Here is a 24707-nt window from a genome sequence, read left to right as displayed (position 1 = left end):
TTAGAGGAATTTGTATTTGCCATAAAGGTAATATGATTCTGAGAAATTTAAATAGTATCATTTAAATAGAGTAAAGAGACCTTACACTCATTTGGAAATGCACGTTATCTCAGGCTTGTCAATTTGGGTTGACCCGGTTTTAGAATTTATCCTGGACTTTTCTTTTTAAATTTGAAAGCCAGTACTCAATTGAAGTTATACTTGATGCTCTGACGCAGCAACTCCAGTATCCCCCTTGCAGCTACAGAGCATAGTGTGGAGGCTAGAACTGGTCCGTTTAAAGTAGAGTGGAGACAATGAGAAATAAGTGAAACCGACCCTGAATTAATATTTAAATTAATCAGAAGTCCCCAGAAATGGTTTTGGTGGTCAGTCATGAGCTTACCGCTTTATCTGCTCCTGAGCTATTCTGATTCTGATTTAGTCTTTACTCAGTTATTAACTTTCGGCGCTAGAATCCAGCAAAGGCAGTTCCCACCCAGGCATTCAGTGTTTGAACTCTTTATATATGAACTTACTCTATTTTGAACAGTTTTCTGAAACATGTTCATCTATCTGGTTTTTATACTTCTGATTTTCTATAGTAGAAATATCCCACAACCACATCAAATGCTTCGAGAAGAGCGAAAGACAGAAATCACAGATGAATAGGATTTGAAATCATGAGACTATGTGGTATACTTGCCAAAAATAGGGATAGCTCTACTTTGGGCTGGCACCAAATTTTTTATTATTATTTTTAAATAATCAGTGAGGTAGAAATTGTGGAACAACAAGAGACAGAATAGTTCAAAGATTTTTCTGCCACCCTGTTAATCTCCACCCAAAACTGTGTTCAGTGACATTCAGATACTACACACATTGGTTTTAGCCATCTGCTGGTGAAATCTCTTCCTATTACATGAAGTTTCAAGCTGTTCTAACCTTTTCTACTTCCCCACATTGTGTGTGTGTGTGTGTACACGCGCGCGTGCGTGCACGTGTGGGGGATGTGTGTGTGGGTGTGTGTGATGTGTGTTGGGGGAGGAATGTTCAAGAAACAATTTTGCCTGCACAAACAACAGCTACTGAAATGGGAAGGTGTTCAGACTCCTTTTTTTAACCTCCTCTGGGGCAGATGGGATGGACTAGAATTCTCAAGAAGGCCAGTTCAGTGAGCAGCATTAAAAATAGCAGACTAGCTCAATCTCTCAATATAAACTTAGTTCTCACAGGAACTTTGCAATTATCATATGCTTCATATGTTGCTATATGCATCTATGCCTTCTAGATAAAGTGTTCACGGATCTTCCTATGACTTAAGCACAATAAGAATCCATTTTTAAATCCTGTTTGTCATTTGTTTCTGAAGAAAAAGGAAAAGTCATTAATTATCTGAGGGGCGTCAGCATTACAAAGACAGATTTGATCAAGAATTTTCATAAGGAGGAAATCTTTGGCATGAGGATATGTGTGTGTATCTGAGGCGTGGGGTGGCTAGAGGTGGGTTCATGTGGAACCTAGGTCATCCTTGCAAGTACCCTTAGCCTGTCAGCCCTCTTACCTAAATTCTCCTTTATCAGTTGTGGCTGTCACATAATGCCTCATCAATATTTCCTCTTGCAAAACATGTACACTTAAGCATTTCTAGTTAATTTCTTAGAAGATATCTAGAAAAAGCCTAGGAAATTGTGACCTTTATTTTGAATATTTACCATCGTTTTCTGATGTCTCAGTTTAAATGGTTAAAGCTATATTTTAATAAGTAAAAGTGATGAGACTTTAAAAAGCAAAAGTGACCACGATGGCCAAAGAATTTCTGACAACTACATAATGGTACAGTAATAGTTCACATTAATAATAGTTAAATTAGGCCGGGTGCGGGGGCTTACACTTGTAATCCCAGCATGTTGGGAGGCTGGGGTGGGTGGATCAGGGGTTTGAGACCAGCCTTGCCAACATGGCGAAACCCCGTCTCTACTAAAAATACAAAAATTAGCTGGTGATGCGTTTCAGTAGTCCCAGCTACTCGGGAGGCTGAGGCAAGAGAATCGCTTGAACCCAGGAGGCGGAGGCTGCAGTGAACTGAGATCACACCACTGCAGTCCAGCCTGGGTGACAGAGTGAGACTCCATCCCCCACTCTCACCCCCCCAAAAATAATAAATTACATCTAATAATGACAGATAATATGTAGTGAGTAGTTACTCTATGTCAAGCACTATTTTTTTATATTAACTCATTTAATCCTCATGAGAACCGTATGAGAGAAATTCTCTTGTCACATTTTTAAAGATGATAAGCTCAAAAGAATAAATTTGGCAAAAACCACACAGTTTTCGGTGTGTCCAATGTGTTCTAGTTTGCTGTGCCAGTGTCTTTCTCATTTTTTTCAAACCATGCATGATACCAAGAAGTAGGTTTTCATTATGAGTCACTACTCAAATATCATATGGGAGTACTGAAGTCAAAAGAGTCAAAAGTAATTTCCCTTACTACATAACATGCATTCAGATATTGTCTCTTCCAGTCTCGGCCACTTTTAATATTTGCTGGTCAAAGTTCAGTAAGTTTTGAGGTCAGGAATTCAAGACCAGCCTGACCAACATGGTGAAACCCTGTCTCTACTAAAAATACAAAAAAAATTAGTGAGAAACGGAGGTGCGTGCCCTTAGTTCTAGCTACTTGAGAAGCTGAGGCAGGAGAATCCCTTGAACCTGGGAAGCAGAGATTGCAGTGAGCTGAGATTGTGCCTCTGCACTCCAACCTGGGCAACAGAGCCAGACTCTGTCTCAAAAAAGGAAAAAAAAAAAAAGGAAAAAAAACACTTCACTAAGTTGACTTCACAATATACTAACAGGCTTCAACTTACTGTCTGAAAAACTGGTTAATGAGTACAAAAACACATTTATGTAAAAAGAAAAAATTCTAATATTCAATAGCACAGTAAGGAAATTATAGTTAAAAATAATCTATTGTATATTTCAAAATAGCTAGAAGAGAAGAATCGTAATGTTCCTGACACAAAGAAAACATAAATATTTTAGGCGGTGGATATCCCAATTACCCCAATTTTATAATTATACATTATAAACATGTATCAAAATATCTCATGTATCCCCAAAACATGTACAACTATGACACATCAGTAAAAAAATCTGTTACAAAAAAAGAAAAATACAGATACATGGAGTGCAAAAGAATAAATACCACTGAAATGAAAACATAAGCATGTAACATTTGAGAGCAATAAATTCAAAATGGATTGCTACACCTTCAAGTATGGTGAAGATGAATTATTATAGAAAATCTGGGTTGGGAAGGAAGGGCTTCTCTGGGTTTTGCAGTAGATGAGGAAGACATCAGTCATAGGAAACATTCTCTTATTTGTGGAGGATGGGTTTATAATTAAGGAATTTGATTTTAGTATCCTTCAACACACTCTAGGTCTTGATTTATATGTTTGACCTGGTATTGTCAGTGCAAATATACTTTCCCATAGTGCTGAAGTTTGAAAACAAAATTTTAAATTAGATCAACAAAAATATGACTTTTTCCCTTTGTGATCTTTTACAGGGTGTTTTGAATGCTGTATCAAATGCCTGGGAGGCATTCCCTATGCTTCTCTGATTGCCACCATCCTGCTCTATGCGGGTGTTGCCCTGTTCTGTGGCTGCGGTCATGAAGCGCTTTCTGGAACTGTCAACATTCTGCAAACCTACTTTGAGATGGCAAGAACTGCTGGAGACACACTGGATGTTTTTACCATGTAAGTCACTCTAGTATTTCTTGTTATTTTTCAGTGTATATATTTACACTTCTGTGTGTTAAATAAGTGGGGCCTACAGTTAAATGAGGTGATGATATATATGAAACAGCACTCTTAGGACATACATGATTCAGAAGGGTAATCATGATTCATAATCACCTTTACAGTCAATAGAAGGCACATAGCACAGGATCAGAGGCTGACTTAATCAGGGCTTAACCAATGCTTTAAATGTAAAGTTGTATTCAAAATTTGGTTACCATTAAGTGGAATTCTGGCACTTTTCTTGCTCTTCTAATTTGAACAGAGGCTGTTCTATTAGAATAGTGCCAGGTACAAATCTGGCCCTTGCTACTAACTTTAGGAAAATCACCAAAGCTCCATGGGTGCTCCCACATTTAAAAGAAATAAACTCAGCCCTGGGTATGGTATCTTACTGTTGCTGCCTCACAGAAATGATGTAAATATTACGCAAAGTTCTTATTGTCTTCTGTAAAAGAGTAAATCACAAGAAATCGAGCAACATTTTTTTCAAACACCAATTATACTTTTCTCTCATAGAACGTAAAACTCCTAAGATCACTATATTATGATTATGTTAAAATAACTCTTTTAGAAAAGTAACTTAAACAGTCTGAAAATTAAAGTTTGCTGTTGAAATTTCAGCTCCTTATTGGAGAATATAGGGAACCAAGGTTTGGGATTGAATTATAGAAACATTTATTTATAGATAAGTTACTAACTGAGATAATTTATTCAGTGATTTTTATGCCCATGAAAAGAAAATAATTTATTACAGTTTGTTTGTAATCCCAGCTGATAATAAACTTGTCTCCTGGGCCCTTACAGCTTTTGTTATAACTTCTTGTGTTTATTTCATGCTGTTTGATACCTGTGTTTGTAAAGTTCTTCATGTTCCTTTATTTTGTCATTCTAAATAAACTCAAACATTCTTAATGTATATACATTTTTTAACTAATATGATGCTTTTAGATTTATAAATCTGAGTGGGTATCTGGATGGTTAGTGTAGCTTTGCTTTTGAATCTTATCATTCCATCTAAAAGAGCTTGATCACAATTCTCACATACGCAGGGCAATTCCCATTGACCCGGTGCAATTATAACCTAAGATCTTACTCTGAAAAAACACTTGGTCAACCCAGACGACTTTTTTTTAGACGGAGTCTCGCTCTGTCGCCCAGGCTGGAGTGCAGTGGCCGGATCTCGGCTCACTACAAGCTCCGCCTCCCGTGTTCACGCCATTCTCCTGCCTCAGCCTCCCGAGTAGCTGGGACTACAGGCGCCCGCCACCGCGCCTGGCTAATTTTTTGTATTTTTTTTAGTAGAGACGGGGTTTCACCGCGTTAGCCAGGATGGTCTCGATCTCCTGACCTCGTGATCCGCCCGCCTCGGCCTCCCAAAGTGCTGAGATTACAGGCGTGAGCCACCGCGCCTGGCCAACCCAGACAGCTTTTTAGGTAGAAGATAACTTTTCTCCAACTACAATATCAGGAATGTATCATATTGCTAAGTTTCTTATATTCCATCAGGTACAGGCAGATTATCTTGAACAAGGTATTTTTCAAAGTAATTTTCATAAATTTTTTCCATGAAAGTATATTTCAAAGTATTTTTTTATAAATACCATAACATTATTTATTTATTTATTAAAGTTACTAATTTCCCCTGAAAATGAAAAGAGAATGGAGTTGTGGGTTGGGCACGGTGGCTAACGCCTGTAATCCCAGCAGTTTGGGAGGCCGAGGTAGGCAGATCACTTGAGGCCAGGAGTTCGAGACCAGCCTGAGCAACACGGTGAAACCCTGTCTCTACTGAAAATGCAAAAATTACCCGGGCATAGTGGCACATGCCTGTAATCACAGCGATTAGGGAGACTGAGGCACAAGAATCGCTTGAGCACATAAGGCAGCTCCAGCCTTCACAACAGAGTCAAACTCTGTCTCAAAAAATAAAAATTTAAAAAAAAAGAGAATAGAGTTTTACATTTCTATCAGGTAACAGAGCAAGAATGCTGTGTTTTAGGGGGTGGGTGGATGACATTTACCTCTGGTCAGAGTACATAGCAAAACTTTTAGTAAAAGGAAAGCTGAAATATTTGTTTATTTAAAACCTGTTGATACTTAAAACCTAGAGAAAGACTGATAAGAAAATAAGAAATAAAATGAGGAAGTTGAGATTGAGGAAACCCAGTGCCCCCCACCCCCTACACATACATGGGGATTAGAAGAATGGAATTGATTAGCTACTAAATTAAGAAGTGAAATTATTATAAAAATATAGTCTGTAACTCTGTAGTATCAGGTGAAAGCTTCACCAAGGTCACTGACAAATGGGAATGAAGAATTAGTAGCAAGTTGAAAGTTGCATATTATATTTCCCAAAGTATATTTATTTTACAAATTAGTCCTGAAAAATTGACATTATGCATTAAATTGAATCCTTTAAGCATTAGTAGACAGTTTATCAATTTTCGTCAAACTAAATACAAACCTATGTATAAAACCAAAATTTAATAGCTGTCAATGGCTTAGATTCAAATAGCATGAATCAACCCTTTAAAGATTATAAGTCATATTCATCATTTAGAATATAATTAAAATACTTCAGATTATTACAGGTTAGCTTTTAGAGAGTCTTAAGTAAATGATTGCATGGATATATTTTAATGTGATAAAACTGACATTTTCTAGATTTATCTCAGCCTACCCTGGACAAAATATGTTCTCACTGTGCATTATTTTAAGCCATCACAGATGTCCTTAACATCTACAGATTCTCTCTATATAAACTACATCCAAATTGTTAAATTTAGCTATAGAATTACAAGTTTGTAAGAAATCATAAGCCTAATGAATGGCAAGAGATGCTTGTGTACATCTATCAGCAATTACTGTTAAGATATTTGATATTTAAACAACAAACTTTCATATATTGTAGAGAGCTACTAAAGCTCTAACGGCAGTGTATGTGGGGGGTGAGGGGAGTTTAGAAGAAAGATTGGAGATTATATGCTTAATTTCATACTTTTACCTTTGCTCTGTCATATTATATATTAAATATGAAACCAATAATGCATGTTTGGAATGGAAAAAATACCATTTTGATTGGATTACATGTAAATGTCAAAATTCTCTCTCTTCATATTTCACATTACTAAAATTCCTTATACAGGCCCTGTGGAGCTAACAAAGTATTTGAGACTCTCTCCCTGCCAACAAATAGTTCATGAAAACACAGAGGGAAAATATGTACTGTAAACCTCTTAGTACGATTAGTGCCAAGTGATAAATTTAAAGATTACATAAAGGTTTCAAGGAGGTAGATATTACTCTATGCAGGGCTGCATTATGGGGTATCAGAGGAATGGAAAAAGTGCAGGGGAAACAGAAGATGTAAAATAAGCAAGCAGAAGGTAGAAGAGGCTGAACAATACATTTGCACGCCATACATCTCCCTTGGAAATCAAGTAAGGTAGGTTTGGAAAAGAATGTGTAAGAGCATAATTGCGGAGAAAAAGCTTACCTAATTTTAGTAATTTACAGTCTATTTCTTTTCTCCATAGTTCTCATACTTAGTTCAACTAAATTCATCACTCCTATATTATATACTTGGAAAAGAAGCTTGTTTACTGGATGTGTGAACTTAAAGATAAAACCAGTTGCCCAAGCCCTGAATCTTCCATCTGTAGTCCTCAGGATTTGAGGAGTTACCCACTTCTTTATCTCAGGGACCACAAAATTTTCTCTCTCCCTCTGTTTTCTCTCTCCACTATCTCCCTTCTCTTAAATACATATACCCATCTCAACATGCTCAATATTTCCAAGTCCAGAAGAAGACATGAAAGGCAATGGCAAACACAATGACATGTGACTATTCTGTTTCACTAATCACCTGTCCATAACGCAAACCATACTGACCATAAATGAGTTTGCAAATAATTCTCATTCTTATGTAATCCATATTGTAGACATATCATTCTAAATGCCATCAGCCCCTGACAGTGGGAGCTGGCCTGAAGTAGAGCTCCTAAACTCTTAGCTGATATCACTCATTAAACTTTGTTTTCCTATTACATTTGAGATGTGGAGAACTCCAGAGAGACAGAAGAATGTATTTCTCAAAGATTTTGTTACTCATTTATATAACTGATTTATAGTCATTTATATAACTTTTAGTACCTCTCTGTCTCTTGTCTATTTTGTTCCCCTGAAGCTTTTAATCCCTTAATTTTCAGCTTAGTTTCTCAAATCCAGGTCATTTGTTAGTTCCAAACTGCTTTGGTAAGAAGTGTACAACTTCTTATCCATTAGGAGATATTCCTACACTCTAATCACATCTTCTGTTGGTTTAGCATTGCCATTTAGGCCTACTCAGCACTCAGAACAGCTCTGCCACTTTCTGCTATGTGATGAGGAGGCCATTTTTTTCTGATACTTGTGATTCAGGCTTTTTCTTCTGTGAGCCTTTTGGAAAGATGTTATTACTGTGCTTCCTAAGTCATTTGATGAAATAAGTAAGAAGTAGGGTAGGTGTTTTGCTTCTGTGAAGCAGATTCATATGGGACAATGAAATATGGAGACTGGTTAGAAAATTAGATATCACACAGAAATCCAAACCACTAATTTTGCTAAGTGACTTGGGTTTTTGAATAGCTCTCCTAAGGACTGGGCAAGGAACAGTCTTACTCATAAGCATGCCTTCCCATAAGTTATAAGATAAAGACTGTATTTGTGTTGTTTGTCAGAGTGAATACTTTATTTTCAAAATTTTATTGATTTTTTTAATTGACTGTAATTTCAAGTTAATACATCAAAAACTGAGTTCACTACCTAGTGAATTTTTTCATATTGCATGCACATATAAAATAGTTCCTATTTACCGAAAATAAAATCAATCAGTAAGCTCAGATAAAATAGATATATAGGTTTTACTCTCAACTAACTTCATGTGGGTTTACATTTCTAAGTTTGCTTGTAGTTTACGTTTACTCCTTGGAGGTTAATGAAGTAGGAAACAGTTATTAGCAGCTTAATGGATGAGTGTGAGAAGGGAAAACTGTGAATTAATAGCAACATGAAATATGAAACAAGGTTTCATAGACTAACATGAATCACAGTACTGTGCAAACTGCCTGTACTGAACTAGGTTGTTGACAAGTAAATCAAATTGTTGAAGTCTTCTACCCACAACAATGGCTGAAGATCTGCCAAATTTGTATTGATGTATGTTTATTGTTTAGTCTTGGGGAGTCAGACATAATGTAAGTCATAACTGGAACTCATGTTAGAAAACCATACTGAATTGCTGACTTTTGAATTAATAATCAAATAGTGTGCATTTCATTAGGCAATATTTCAGCCAGGTTAGTACTTCTTGAATGGGTATTTTTAAAAAACCTCAAAATACTAGAGTATGAAATAACAACAAGAATAAACCCAATACTTGAACCGTGAGGAATTTAGACAGACAAGATGGAGTGGTGGATAAGATTCTGGAGCCAAACTCCCCAAGTTTGTTCCATATTGTCTCTGCCCCTTTCTAGCTTTCTTACCTTGAAAAAGTTACTTAACCTTTTTGCCTCAGTAACTCTTCAGTAAAAGGGACATATTAATGCTGCCTACATTCTAGAGTTGTATGACAATAAAATTAGTTGATATTTCAAAACAATTATAACGTGACTGGCACAGAGTAAGCACTACACAAGTGTTTATTATTATGATGGTGATAGTAGGGGTGATAGTGGTTATGATAATGACGACATCTACTCTGAAACCGACTCAGAGTTTTGATACCTACTATCATGCTGCCTTGTCTGTTTGTCCCTGAACACACCTTAAACAACCAGTTATTGTGAGTTATCTCACAATAACTCACTCACTCACTGTCATCAGAACAGCACTGAGGAGATGGTGGTAAACCATTCATGAGAAACCACCCCTATGATCCAATCACCTCCCACCAGTCCCCACAATGGGGATCATAATTGAACATGAGATTTTAGTGGGGACCAGATCCAAATCATATCATTCTGCCCCAGACCTTTCCCAAATCTCTTGTCCTTCTCAAATTGCCAAATACAATTATGCTTTCCCCAAATTCCCCCAAATTCTTAATTCTTTCCAGTATTAATTCAAAAATCCAAAGTCCAAAGTCTCATCTGAGATGAGGCAAGTTCCTTTCACCTATGAGCCTGTAAAATAAAAAAACAAGTTAGTTACTCCCAAGATACAATTGAGGTACAGGCATTGGGTAAATACTCCAATTTCAAAAGGGAGAAAAGCTGAAAGAAAGGGGATACAAGCCCCCAGGCAAGTCCAAAATCCAGTGGGACAGTTATTATGTATTAAAGTTCCATCATAATTTCTTTTGACTTTTTGTCTCACATCTCGGGCACACTGGTGCAAAGGTGGGGCTCCCAAGCTTTGGGAAGCTCTGCCTCTGTGACTTTTCAGGGTTCAGTCCCTGTGGCTGCTCTCATGGGCTGCTTTATGGCTTTTCCGGGCACAAAATACAAGCTGCTGGTGGATCTACCATTCTGGGATCTGGAGGATGGTGGCCCTTTTCTCACAGCTCTACTAGCTAGTACCCCAGTGGGGACTCTGTGTGGGAGCCCCAGCTTCACATTTCCCATCCACAGTGCTCTAGTAGAGGTTCTCTATGAGAGCTCCACCCCTGAAGCAGACTTATGCCTGGACATCTAGGCTTTTCCATATATCTGAAATCTAGGCAGAGGCTTCCAAACCTCAACTCTTGCCCTCTGCTCCCTTGCAGGCTTAACACTGCATGGAAAGCTGCCAAGGTTTATGGTTTGCACCCTCTGAAGCAGTGGCCCGAGTTGTATACTTGAGCCCCTTTTAGCCATGGCTGGAGTGGGAGTAGCTGGTGTGCAGAAAGCAATGTCCTGAGGTTGTGCAGTGTAGCAGGGACCTTGGGTCAGGCCCTTGAAACCATTCTTTCCTCCTATGTTTATGGGCCTGTGATGGGAGGGGCTGCCACAAAGGTCTTTGAAATGCCTTTGAGGCCTATTCCCTATTGTCTTGGATATCAGCACTTGGCTTCTTTTAACTTATGTAAATTTCTGCAGCCTGCTTGAATTCCACCACTGAAATTGAGCTTTTCTTTTCGACCACATGGGTAGGCTGAAATTTTTTCACTTGTATGCTCTGCTTCCCCTTTAAATATAATTTCCATTTTTATGTCCTTTCTTTGGTCATGCATATGAGCATAAGCATGTTAGAAGCAGCCAGGTCACATCTTGAGTGCTTTGATGCTTAGAAATTTCTTCCACCAGATACTTTAAGTCACCATTCTCAAGTTCAAAGTTCCACAGATCCTTAGGGCAGGGACACAATGTGGTCAACCTCTTTGTTAATGCATAACAAAAGTGACCTTTGCTCCGGTTCCCAGTAAGTTCCTCATTTCCATCTGAGAGCTCCTCAGGCTAGACTTCACTGTCCATATCACTATTAGCATTTTGGTCACAACAATTTAGCAGGTGTCTAGAAAGTTCCAAACTTTCCCTCATCTTCCTGTCTTCTTCTGAGCACTCCAAACTGTTCCAGGCTCTGCCCATTACCCAGTTCCAAAGAGGTTTCCACATTTTCAGATATCTTTATAGCAATTTCCCACTGCTTGGTACCAGTTTACTGTATTAGTCCATTCTCACACTGCTATAAAGAAATAGTTGAAATGGGGTAATTTAGAAAAAAAACAGGTTTAATTGGCTCACAGTTTTGCAGGCTGTACATAAAACATGATGCTGGCATCTGCTTGTCTTCTAGGGGGGCCTCAGGAAACTCACGATTATGGTGGAAGGCAAAAGGGAAACAGGCATATCTTACATGGCCAGAGCAGGAGCAAGTGAGAGTAGAGGCAGGTGCTGCACACCTTTAAACAACCACATCTCACCATAACTCACTCACTCACTCACTCACTTTCACAAGAATAGCACTGAGGGGATAGTGCTAAACCATTCATGAGAAAACTCCCCTATGATTCAACCACCTCCCACCAGGCTCCACCTCTCACACTGGGGATTACAATTAAACATTAGATTTGGGTGGGGACACAGATCTAAACCATATCATAGCAACTTTAGGGAAACATATCTATAAATAAGAACATGATAGTTTCATTCAAATAATATTTGAAGAGTTATCAGGTAGAAGAAAACTCGCTTTTTTCTTTATGGTGCAAAGAGAAAAGACTTAAGCCAAAGTATTTCAATTTATAGAGAAATATTTTCTTTGGCTTCATATAAAGAACTTTCCAAAAGTCTTTTCAAAAAAGAATACACAGACTACCTTGAAATGGAGTGATTTTCCTATCAATTAAGGTGTTTAGGCAAGGATGGTAATGAACTTATAGTTCTGAAGTGCTTACAATCTATAATTCACTTAGTCTTGTTAATTCAAGAATAGCTGTCTTAGTTCCTGTTTCACAAGTTGAGCTATCATGAATTTCAAGTATGAAAACATATTTTAAAGTCTTTGTATTTATTATACTTCTTTAATACTCCTGTTTCCAAATATATATATATAATATGTCTGTGTATATGTGTGTGTGTGTGTGTGTGTGTATATATATATATATTTAGGTTAATCTTATGTCTGAGTAATCTTTTAATGAATGTACTCATTCAGAAAAAAAAATTAGGTGATACTATATGCCACTCACTGTGCTCATCTTTAGGAAAGCATAGTAGAGCAAGAGAAATTCCTTGTCTTCAAGCTCTGAAATATGAAAGGTATGTGAGCAAAGTTCCATCCACATCAGACTAAACAGATACAAATAGAGAATGGTGGAGTTAGTACTTTAGCAGAGTTATAGGTTGCATCAAGCTAACCAAACAGAGGAAATTGAGATGCTGCAGTAATTAATATCATACTGTAAAGTATTGGCACATAGAAAAATATATAAAATGGAACAGAATACAAAGGCAAAAAGAGACCTAAATCCATGTAAGTACTCATAAATACATATGAAACTATGTTTCTACCTTACGTTTTACCAAAATTTTTCAGGTGCATTAAAAATTAGAATTTAATAGTAAGCTAATTTGTAAAAGCTAGACAAAAATATAAATTAGGGTTTTCTTTACCATGGAGTAAGAAGGATACAAGCAATATAATAAATCACAAAAGAAAATATTTATGTATTTGACATATTATAAATTAAAATTGTATTAATTGAAGTGTTATAAAACATTAAAATGTATTAAAAAAACTGATAAAATATTTACCACTTACATGAAAAGAGCTCATTTTATAAATGAAGAATTGTTACATCTACAGCAAAATATCTCACTAAAAACAGGAAAAATGTAAAAACAGGTATACTAAAAACTACAAAAGATTAATAGCTTATAAACATATTTTCATCCTCACTAGTAAACTCAGAAAAGTAATTTTAAATGATACCATTATTTATAACCTATCAATTTATCAGGAAAATTAAATTATAATACCTAGCATTAGGGATCAAAGAGATAGTAGGACCTTTGCTTTTTATTAATGCATCTTTATTTTGGCACACACTTTCTGGACACCATTTTGACCATATGTACATTAATTTTTTTCTAGGAATTTATCCCAGGGAAGAAATCTAGACTGTGAACAAATATTACATAATATTATCATTGTTGCCATGCTGTTTTAAATAACAATTTCTAGCTTACCATTACTGCTGCAAAAAAGAATCACCACAAATACGGTTACTTAAAACAAAATGTATTATCTTAGAGTCCTGGAGGTCGCAAGTATGAAATGGGTCTTACTGGGCTAACTGAAATGAGCTAAAATCAAGGTGTTGGCAGAATTGTGCTCCATCTGGAGGCTCTCAGAGAGAAACTGTACTCTTGCTTGTCCTGGATTCCAGAGGCCACCTGCATCCCTTGGCTCATGGTCCCCATCCATCTTCAAAGCCAGCAGTGTGGCATCTTCAAATCTCACTCGGAATTTGACCCTACCTCTCTTGCCTCTCTCTTTTACTTTTAAGGATCCTTGTGGTTACAATGGGGTTACCCAGATAATCCAGGGTAATCTCCCCACTTCAATATCATTAATTTAATCAGATCTCCAAATTCTTTTTGGCATGTGAGATGACATAGTTACAGGTTATGGAGATTAGAATGTGAACATCATTGGGGCCCTTTATTCTTCCTATCACTGAACAAAAGTAGACAGTTGGTAAAATGGATCATGATACCTTCAAATGACAGAATGTGTCGTATCCTAAACATTGTTTAAAAGGTATATAATAGTTTCAAATGTTCATAATATATTGATTTAAAAGGAAGTTTTCAAAGTGGTATATAGTAAACATAGCTTTGTGGAATTAATTAAAATAAAACTGGTAGTATAAACAGTGAATAATCTGCATTTTTCTGGTATGCTTTTTAAAAAAAAATTACAATGCTTGTATATTGCTTTTACAATTAGTAAAACAGTTGTGTAACAAAGTCTGAAAGTCTGCATTTAGGAAGAAAGTAAAGTATGTGAATTAATCCCTTAAGAAGTAGGATAATATGGATGGTTGTCTTGAAAGGCAAAAGTAGTGAATGTAAAATTTCTTCACTACTTCTCTATTTGATCCTTCTGTGACTTCATAATCAATGATTTCTTTATCAGAGGGTTATTTTTGCATCTTCTGATATATCACTGACAAAAATTCATCCTTACCTAGATAAGTAAGAGTTTAATTTTCCTAATTTAATATTCAAAGTTATGTGTTCTATTAACTTTATATATTGCTTGTTGATAAAAGGATACTTGTGTGACAAAGAAGAGAATTAAGTCAGTAAGATATGTCAGGTTTATTATAATTTAAATGTTCGATGATTTAAAATTTTGAAATGGATTTTGGAATGTAACATTAGCAAATGTCCATCATCACATGTTTGAAGGAAAACTTTACCTAAGAATATTTGAATGTCAAGAAATTAACATTAAGCTTCAATGACGTCTATAGCTTGTGACAGGCTGATAATGGCTCCCAATATTATAATTCCTGTAACATCATATGTTACCTTTTATGGCAAAACAGACTTTGAAGTCGTGGTTACATTCAGGATCCTGAGGTGAGCAGTTCCTCATGGATTATCTGGATGGGCCCCAAATCCCAACACAAGTGTCCTCATGAGAGGGGAACAGAGAGCCATTTGACCAGAGAAGAAGGCAATGTTACTCCTAAAACAAGATGCTACCTGCTGGCTTTGAAGAAAGAGAAGGGCCCACTAGCCAAGGAAAGCCCAGAATGGAGTACTCTGAAAGTTAGAAAGAGCAAGGGAAGTTTCTCCGAGTGTTTAGAGGGAGCAGGGCTCTGCTAATACCTTGATGTCAGCCCAATGAAACTGATTTCAAACTTCTGACCTCCAGAACATAAGAAAGTGTCTTTTTTTAAAAGTCACGAAGTTTGTGGTAATTTGATGAAACAAGTCATAGGAAATTAACACATAACTTAGGCTAATTTATTGCAGCATTTCCTGCCAGGTATTTTTACAGAGTGTTTGAGTTAAAGTTTGAAAAGGTACAATGAAAAGGTTTATGTTTGCTATGATTGCCACCAATAATTTACAATTATACTCCTAGCATAGATGCCACCCCTTGCAGTCTCATATGTTTTAATTGAACGAAACATGAATTTGAGATAAATGATGTCAGCAAGTGGGTGGACTGGTATGTCCCAGCCCTTGTCCCGCATAAAACATCAATTCAGCAACAATGTACAGACCAACACCTTTATGAGATTTCCAGAATCCTCTTAAGAGTTTGCAGTACTCCAGGGGAGCAGAAAGCCTATAATAGTCATATGTTGAAACAGAGGACAAGAGCAATCTTTCTTATCCCACATCAGCCCCTCTTCCAAGCTAGCTCACCTCAGCACTGGGAGAAAAAGAGACCAGAAGGGCTGAGCACACACCCAGTGCTCCGGCTTTTTGGAGGTTTGTTTGAGGGACTGATTTTTGTCTCATCTCATTCTAAGCAGTGACAGAACTAGCCTAGTGTAGATACACGGCGACCTCTTAGAACATCTCAGTGAAATTGGGAGGAGTTTCACAAACATTGTTCTGCAAACACTGACAGACCCGAAGGGAGAAATTAACAGTGACACAATCATAGTAGGAGATTTCAATACCTCACTTTCAAGAATGGATAGAATATCCAGACAGGAAACAGAGACTTAAATTACACCATAGAACAATGGCATAACAGCATGTACAGAACATGCCACCCATTGGAGTACAGTACATATTCTTTCCAAGTGGAGCTGGAACATTCACCAGGAAATATCATGTCAGCTCATAAAACAAGGCTTAAAAAATTTAAGAGGGTTGAACTTATATTTCTACAACTCCATTTACAATAGCTTCAAAAAAAAAAAATCAAACCTAGAAATAGACTTAACCAAGGAGGGAAAAGGCTTGTACACTGTAAATTGTAAAACATTCTTGAAGGAAATTAGAGAAGACACAAATAGATGGAAATACATCCCCTATTATGCATTGAAAAACTTAATTTTGTTGAAATGTTCTTATTAACCAAGGCCATTTGTGGATTAATGCTATATTTATCAAAATCACAATGGCATATTTTGTAGAAATAGAGTAAATCCTAAAATTCATATGGAATCACAAAGGACTCCAAATAGTCAAAACAATCTTGAGAAAGAAGAATAAAAGTGAAATTTCATACTTCTTCACTGTAAAACATTATAAATCGACAGTAATCAAAGCAATCTTGGCCAGGCATTGTGGCTCATGCCTGTAATCCCAGCACGTTCAGAGGCCAAGGCTGAAGAGATCACTTAAGGTCAGGAGTTTGAAACCAGCCTGGGCAACATAGTGAGACTCTAACTCTACAAAAAAAGTAAAATAATTAGCCAGGCATGGTGGTGCATGCCTGTAGTCCAAGCTGCTCAGGAGGCTGAAACAGGAAATCTCTTGAGCCCAGAAGTTTGAGGCTGTGGTGAGCTATGATCGCACCACTACACTTCAGCCTAGGTGACAGACTGAGACCCTGTCTCTAAAAAACAAACCAACAAACAAAAAACAGAAAACAACAAAAATGAACAGTCTGATATGTATGTATGTATGTATTGGTACATAATCATACGTATTTGTGGGTGTATGTGATATTTTGATATAGGCTTACAAGGTATAATGATCTAATCAGCATAATTAGGATACCCGTCGCCTCAAATTTTTATCATTTCTTTGTTCTGGAGATGTTTCAAATATTCTTTTCTAGCTATCTTGAAATATACGTAAATTATTGTTAAGTACAGTCACTCTACTGTGCTGTTGAACAGTAGAGTCTGATATTGACATAAAGACAGACATATAAACCACTGTAGCACTGTAGACAACCCAGAAATAAACTCAAGCATATACCATCACCCAATTTTCACTAAGAAGACACAATGACAAATAGGTAGTCTCTTCAGTAAAGGATGCTGGAAAAACAGGATATCCATATGCAATATGATGAAACTGAATGCTTATCTTACACCACACACAAAAATAAACTCAAAATGAATTAAACTTTAAATGTAAGACCTGAAATTATAAAACTGCTAGAAGAAAACATAGGAGAAAAGTTCATACCTTTGATCTTGGTGATGATTTCTTGGATATGACACAAAAGCCATAGGTCACAAAAGCAAAATAATAGACAAGTGTTACTAGATCTAGCTAAAAAGCTTCTGTGCAGAAAAGGAAACAGTCAACAAGTGAAAGGGCAGCCTACAGAATGAGATAAAATATTTACAAACTGCATATCTGGTAAAGAATTAATATCCAAAATATATAAGTAACTCCTACAACTCAACAGCAACAAAACAAAACCAAAAATGCCTGATTAAAAAATAGGCAAAGGAGGACTTGAATAGGTATTTATCCAGAGAAGACTTACAGTTGGCCAACAGGTATATGAAAAGATGTTCCAAATCACTAACCATCTGGAGAAATGCAAATCAAAACCATAATGAGCTGTCACCTCACACTTATTAGAGTGGCCATTACAAACAACAAAACGACAGAAAATAACAAGTGTGGGTGAGTGTGGGAATAAATTGGAACCCTAGTGTGCACTGATGCTAAGATTTGAAAATTGTGCAACCACTATGGAAAATTTTGGCAGTTTCTTGGAAAATTAAAATCAGCAACACTATGTTATCCAGCAATCCCACTTCCTGGTATTAATACAAAGGAGTTCACATCAGGATCTTGAAGAGACACATATACTCTCAAGTTTACTGCAGCATAATTCATAGTGATCAAGATGTGGAAAGAGCCTAAATGTGCACAGATAGGTGAATGCATAAGGAAAATGCAGTGTATACATAAAATGGAAGGTTATTTCGCCACAAAAAAGGAGGAAATCCTGTCATTATGATATGAGATGGAAGAAGTTCAAGGACATTAACTAAGTAAAAATAAGTCAGTCACAGAAGGATAGTGCTGCACAATTTTCTTTATATGAACTATCTAAAATGGTCAAACTTATAGAAGCAGAAGTTAGAATGGTGGTTTTCAGGGCTGTGGCCTGGGGGAAATGAGGAGTGGCTGTTCAATGAGTATGGAGTTTCAGTCATGTAAAATGGAAACATTTGAATGATCTGCTATACAATATTGTGCTTATACTTGACAATACTGTATTGTACACTTAAAAATATGCTAAGAGAGTGAATCTCATATTATGTGTTATTTACTACAATAAAAAATAATGAAACATGACTTTTCTTTATCACAACCCTAAACATTCTAAAGTAGCTTCAATATAGCCTGCAAAATTGCAGATACTCTGTTCTGAAGTCTGGTAGAGAAGCAACTGGAACCATCAACTTCAATATATCTATACCCCAGACTAGAGAAGCTACTCATTTTTATTCAGGAATGTTTGGTTTTCAGTGCTTAGGAAGAAGTAGCCATTTCTTACTTTTTAAAATTGCCATTTTCCAGCTCTAAAGAAATACTGCATATGCTAGCAACTTGTGTGCATCAAACCACTGTGTTCTAATAAATGGCTTGTAACATACAAGTGCGTTAGACAATGTCAGAATTTGTTTTGAGCAGTCTTTACAAACAGAACAAAAAGATATAATAATTAGTTAACTATATTAGTTCACTGTGACTGCCATAACATATTGTCACAAACTGATGGCTTAAAACAGCAGAAATGTATTCTCTCATAGTTGGGGAAGCCGGACACCTGAAGTCAAGTCGTCAGCAGGGGTGACCTCTTTCCAGAGATTGGTAGGGGAAATTCTATTCCTTGCTTGTTCCTAGCTCTGGTGGTTGTGAGCCTTCCTTAGCTTGAGGCCACAGCACTCTGATCTCTGCCTCCGTCTTAACAGTACCTTCTTTTCTTCTTTGTGTCTCTCAGAACCCCCTCCTTGTATCTCATAAGGAAACATGAGCTTGCATTGAGGACCCACCTAAATAATCCAGGATAAACTTCTCTCAAGATTTTCAATCACAATTTATGCCATGAAAGTTAATATTCACTCTTTTGCCATATTAAGTAATAGTCATAGGTGTCTGGGATTAGGAAGTATTTGCCTGGTGCAAAGTTTTTGCAGTTTTGCCACTAAAAGTAATGGTTAAAACTGCAACTACTTTTGCACCAATCTAAATAAATGTATGAAGCAGGGTTTTTTATAGCAGACCACAGTAATCAAGGTTCATTTTTGCTCTTGCAATAATTGCTGGCTGTGACAACTTTTTGTAAGAATTAAAATGTTAGAAACTTTTGGAAATGCATGAACTTTTTGTAAGAATTAAAATGTTAGAAACTTTTGGAAATGCATGAACAAACTAAGCATGCCTATGTAGTTTCACTGAAGGCACATCTGATTTCCTGCTTTTTGCAATGGATAGAAATCACGTGAGCATAAGTAGTATCTTGGAACATTGGAATATGTGGGCGAGACAAAAAGAAAGTAGATTTCTAAGTTGAAAGGAGGGACTAGACCCCATTCCGTAAGACCTGAAACAGAAACACACACACACACACACACACACACACACACTTTTAATGACCATTTTTATTTCAATCTAGAAATTATGTTAGTAAAAATGCTGCTTCCCAATAAACTTTTGGGAAAATAGAAAGAGATGTATGATATGTGTGTGTGTGGGTGTAAAAAAGTCACAACTCTAAATCCAGAATATTATACAATGAGACACACCCACTAAAGTCAAGAACAAAAGAGGCTAGGATGATCTCTGCTTCTCATTCTCCTCCTTTTCTCCGAATCTCTGCTTAAACCATGGTTCTAAACAGAAAACATGATAATTGGCAAACAAGAAATAAAACTCCCTCTATTTCCAAATAACAGGGTGATACATTTGAAAAATGTTAGGACCAATAATTAAGTCAATTCAAGTAATAATAGAATTCAGCAACATAGTAGGATCTAAAATTTACATGTAAAAATCAGGAACATTTGTATTGCTAAAGAAGAATTTTTAAAGGTAAAGGTAAATTTGATTTATAGTAGCCCAAAAAGTAAATTAAGGACCTTTATAAGAAATGTTCAAAACTTACATGAAGTTGGCTGTGAAACACTCGTCAAAGATGTAAAAGTAGATTTGAACAAAGGAAAAGGTATTCTTCATTCTTGCTGAGGATTATCAAAATGTTAATTCTCTCAAAATTAATGAATCGATTCAGTGTACCCTAATGAAACTTCAATGGGCATTTTAATAGTGCTAGACAGGAACAACCTAAAGTTCAGGTGTAAAAATAAACACACACAAATAGTTAAGAAAATACAAAGAATGGGGAGCTATGAGAGATCTAATCTTATAAGATATTAAGACATATTCAAAGCCCCTTTGATTAAAACAGTGTGTTACTGGCACACAAGTGAACAGATTTATGGAACAGAATGGAAAGGACAGAATAGACAAATCTAGATATAGAAATCCATTGTATGACAGAAGTAGACCTAAAATCATTGCAGCAAAGCTGGTCTTTTGAATAAATGATGTTGGAAAAACTGGACAGCCATTTTGAAAACAAAAAAGATAAAATTATATTCTTGTGCTATCCAAAGAATACATGCTAAATTGATCAGATGTGTAAATATAACAACATGAAAATGGACACATGCTAGATGAAGCCATGGGTGAATTCCTCTGGGTGTAGGTAAAGGCTTCTAACTGTGACTAAAATCCCAGATGAGATGTAATAAAAATAAACACTGATAACATTGACAACATATTTCTTTTTTTTAAGTTGCATAGCAAAATGTCATAAGCAAAGCCAAAAGACAAATGGCAAACTAGGAGAAAATATTTGTAACATCTATCACTTGTGTCTTAGCCCTCTCTTACATTGCTATAAAGAAATAACTAAGACTGAATAATGTATATATATTAAAAAATGTAAGGCCAGGCGCAATGGCTCATGCCTGTAATCCCAGCACTTTGGGAGGTCGAGGCAGGTGGATCACGAGGTCAGGAGTTTGAGACCAGCCTGGCCAAAATTGTGAAACTCCGTCTTTACTAAAAATGCAAAAATTAGCTGGGTGCAGTGGTGCACACCTGTAATCCCAGCTACTCGGGAGGCTGAGACAGGAGAATTGCTTGAACCCAGGAGGCAGAGGTTGCAGTGAGCCGAGATCATGCCACTGCACTCCAACCTGGAAGACAAGAGCAAAACTCCTCAAAAAACAAAAAGTGTATGCATATATATTTAATTGGCTTATGTTTCTGCACACTATAGAGGAAGTGCAGTGGCATCTGCTTCCGGGTAGGCCTCAGGAAGCATCCTATCATAGTGGGAGGCAAAGAGGGAGCAGGCACCTCACATGGCCAGAGCAGGAGCAAGAGAGGGAGAGAGAGAGTTCAAGGGGAGACGCCACACACTTACACACTGTTAAGATAGCACCAAGTCATGAAAGATCCACCCCCAAGACCCAAACGCCTCCCATCAGGCCCTACTTTTATTATTGGGGATTATAATTCAACATGAGATTTAAGCAGGGACAAATATCCTAACTATATCACTCCACTCCTGGACTCTCCCAAATCTCATGTCCTTCTCATGTTGCAAAATGTAATCTTGCCTTCCCAGCAGTCACCCAAAGTCTTAAGTCTTTCCAGCATTAACTCAGAAGTCCGAAGTCTCATCTTAGAAAAGCCAAATCCTTTCTACTTGTGAGCCTGTAAAATCAAAAACAAGTTAATTCCTTCCAACATACAATGGAGATACAGACAGTAGGTAAATATTCCCATTCCAAAAGGGAGAATTATTGACCGACATAAAGAGGCTTACAGGTTCCATGCAAGTTCAAAATACAGCAGGGCAGTCATTACATATTAAAGCTCCAAAATAATCTTTACTTTATGTCCCACTATCCAGGCCACACTGATGTAAGGGGTGGGCCCTCAAGGTCTTCGGCATCTCTACCCCTGTGGCTTTGCACAAGGGTTTAACCCCTGTGGCTGCTTTGAGTGCCTGCACCTTTTTGAGGCACAAAGTGCAAGCTACCAGTGGATCCACTATTCTGGGGTCTGCAGATCAGTGACCCACTTCTCACAGTTCCACTAGGCAGTGCCCTGGTGGGGACTCTGTGTGGGAACTCCAAACCCCTTTTCTACTTGGCATTGCATCTAGCAGAGGTTCTTGTGAGGCCTCTACTCTTGTAGCAGGCTTCCTCCTGGGCACCCAGCCTTTCTCATACATCCTCTGAAATCTAGGCGGTGGCTGCCAAGTGTTCTTCACTCTTGCATTCTGTGCATCTACTGGCTTAGCACACCATGGAAGCTGACAGGGCTTATGGCTTGCACCATCTGAAGCAGCAGCCCAAGCTGTATCTGGGGACTTTTGAGCCAAGGTTGGAGCATGAGCAGTTGGGATGTGGAGAACAGTGTCCCAAGGCTGCACAGGACAGTGGGGCCCTGGGCTTGTCCCCTGAAACCATTCTTTCCTTCTAGGCCTCTGAGCCTGTGAAGGGAGAGGCTACCACGAAGGTCTCTGAAAGGCCTTCAAGGCCTATTCTCCGTTGTCTTGGATATTTGTACTTGGCTCTTTTTTAGTTATGCATATTTCTCTAGCAAGAGGTTGCTCCACGTCCTGCTTGAATTCTTGAATTCCTCTCCAGGAAACTATTTTTTTCCTCTCTGCCACATGGCCAGGCTGTAAATTCCATAAACTTTTATTCTCTGCTTCCTGTTTAAATATTATTTCAAATTTAAAGTTATTTATTTCTTCCCACATCTGAGCATTGGCTGTTAGAAGCAGCCATGCAAATGCTTAGCTGCTCAGAAATTTCTTCTGCCAGATACCCTAAATCATCACTCTTGAAATTCAAACTTCCACAGAGGCATAGGGCATGGACAAAATGGAGCCAAGTTCTTTTATAAGACATAATATGTGTGACCTTTGCTCCAGTGCCCTATAAGTTTCTCATTTCCATCTGAGACCTTGTCAGCCTTGACTTCACTGTCCATGTCACTGTACGCATTTTGATCACAATCATTTAATCACTATCTAAGAAGTTCCAAAGTTTCCCTAATATTCATGTTTTCTTCTGAGCACTCCAAACTCTCTCAACCTCTGCCTGTTACCCAATCCAAATCTGCTTTCACACTTCCAGGTATCTTTATAGCAATGTCCCACTCTCCAGTACCAATTTTCTCTGCTAGACCATTCTTGCATTACTATAAAGAAATACCTGAAACTGAGTAATTAGTAAAGAGATTTAATTGGCTCATGGTTCTGCAGGCTTTACAAGAAGCATGGTGCTGGCATCTGCTTGGTTTCTAAGGAGGCCTCAGGAATCTTGCAATCATAGCAGAAGGTGAAGGGGGAGCAGGCACATCACATGGCCAAAGCGGGAGCAAGAGAGAGTTGGAAGGGAGGTGCTACACCCTCTTAAGTCAGCACCAAGCCAGAAGGGATCTGTTCTCATGACCCAAACACCTTCCACTGGGCCCCAACTTCAGCACTGGGAATTACAATCAACATGAAGTTTAGGCAAGGACAAATATCTAAACTATCAACAGACAAAAGTATAATATCCCTTATTTATAAAGATCTTTTAAAAATTATGGGGTGCAGAGAGGACCACAAATCTTATGGTAAAATGGCAAAACACGTGAATAGACAATTCACAAAAAGATATATAGTGCCCATAATCATATGAAAAGATGTTGAATTTCATGAATACCTAAGATAAATAAAGCAATACTAGGATACCACTCATCACCTATCAGATTAGCAACAATTTAAAAGCTTAACAATGCTTTCTTCTGTAGAAGATGGGGAGAAACAGACTCTAATATACTGCTGGTGGGAATACAAAATGGTACAAGACCTATAGAGAGGAATTGGCAACATGTAACAAAACTACATATGTCTTTATTTTCCAACTCAACAATCCTCCCATCCTAATTCTAAAGATACGTCTTCAATTATTTGAAAATACATATAAACAAAGTTATTCATTGCGGCAATATTCTAACTGTAAAATATTTATAACCATATAAGTAAGCATTGGAGATTTTGTGAATAAATGATAGGGTGTAAATACACATGGAGTAGTATGCAACAGTTAAAAAGAATGGGAACAATCTCTATGAATTTGTATAGAGAAATTTTCAGAGGCTATTCTTCATTGATCAAAGTACAAAGGAATATATGGAGTATGCACATTTCATGTAAAAAGAAGGGAAAATAGACATACACACACACACACACACACACACACACTTGCCTTTACATAAAAACACAATAAAGATAATCAAGGATCCAGTGAAATGGGTTACCTACAAGGAACAGGAGGGACAGGATAGAAAAGGTCTTGCCACTTTTCTGGACACGTCTTTTGTATAGATTTGACTTTTAGAAGCATGTTAATGTCCTGTATATCCAAAAATGAAACTAAGTCAATATGGATAAGATGGAGAACGTGAAACTGAAACAAACAG

The 24707-nt window shown here is 37.2% G+C and overlaps 1 protein-coding gene across 3 annotated transcripts in view; it reads left to right on the top strand.

The window, feature by feature from the left end:
* GPM6A (glycoprotein M6A) overlaps positions 1 to 24707 on the top strand; it is a 370573-nt gene that overhangs the window by 297412 nt on the left and 48454 nt on the right. For all 3 annotated transcript variants that reach the window (XM_033215731.1, XM_033215730.1, XM_033215732.1), the window contains one exon: positions 3555 to 3747. In XM_033215731.1, the coding sequence (XP_033071622.1) occupies positions 3555 to 3747 (193 nt within the window). The remainder of the gene's footprint in view (positions 1 to 3554; positions 3748 to 24707) is intronic.

This window comes from Trachypithecus francoisi, unplaced genomic scaffold, assembly GCF_009764315.1.
Source record: "Trachypithecus francoisi isolate TF-2019V2 unplaced genomic scaffold, Tfra_2.0 Lachesis_group1, whole genome shotgun sequence".
NCBI classification, from domain to species: domain Eukaryota; kingdom Metazoa; phylum Chordata; class Mammalia; order Primates; family Cercopithecidae; genus Trachypithecus; species Trachypithecus francoisi.
The sequence above is the reverse complement of the archived record's forward strand: the minus strand, read 5'-3'. Positions and strand labels throughout refer to the sequence as shown.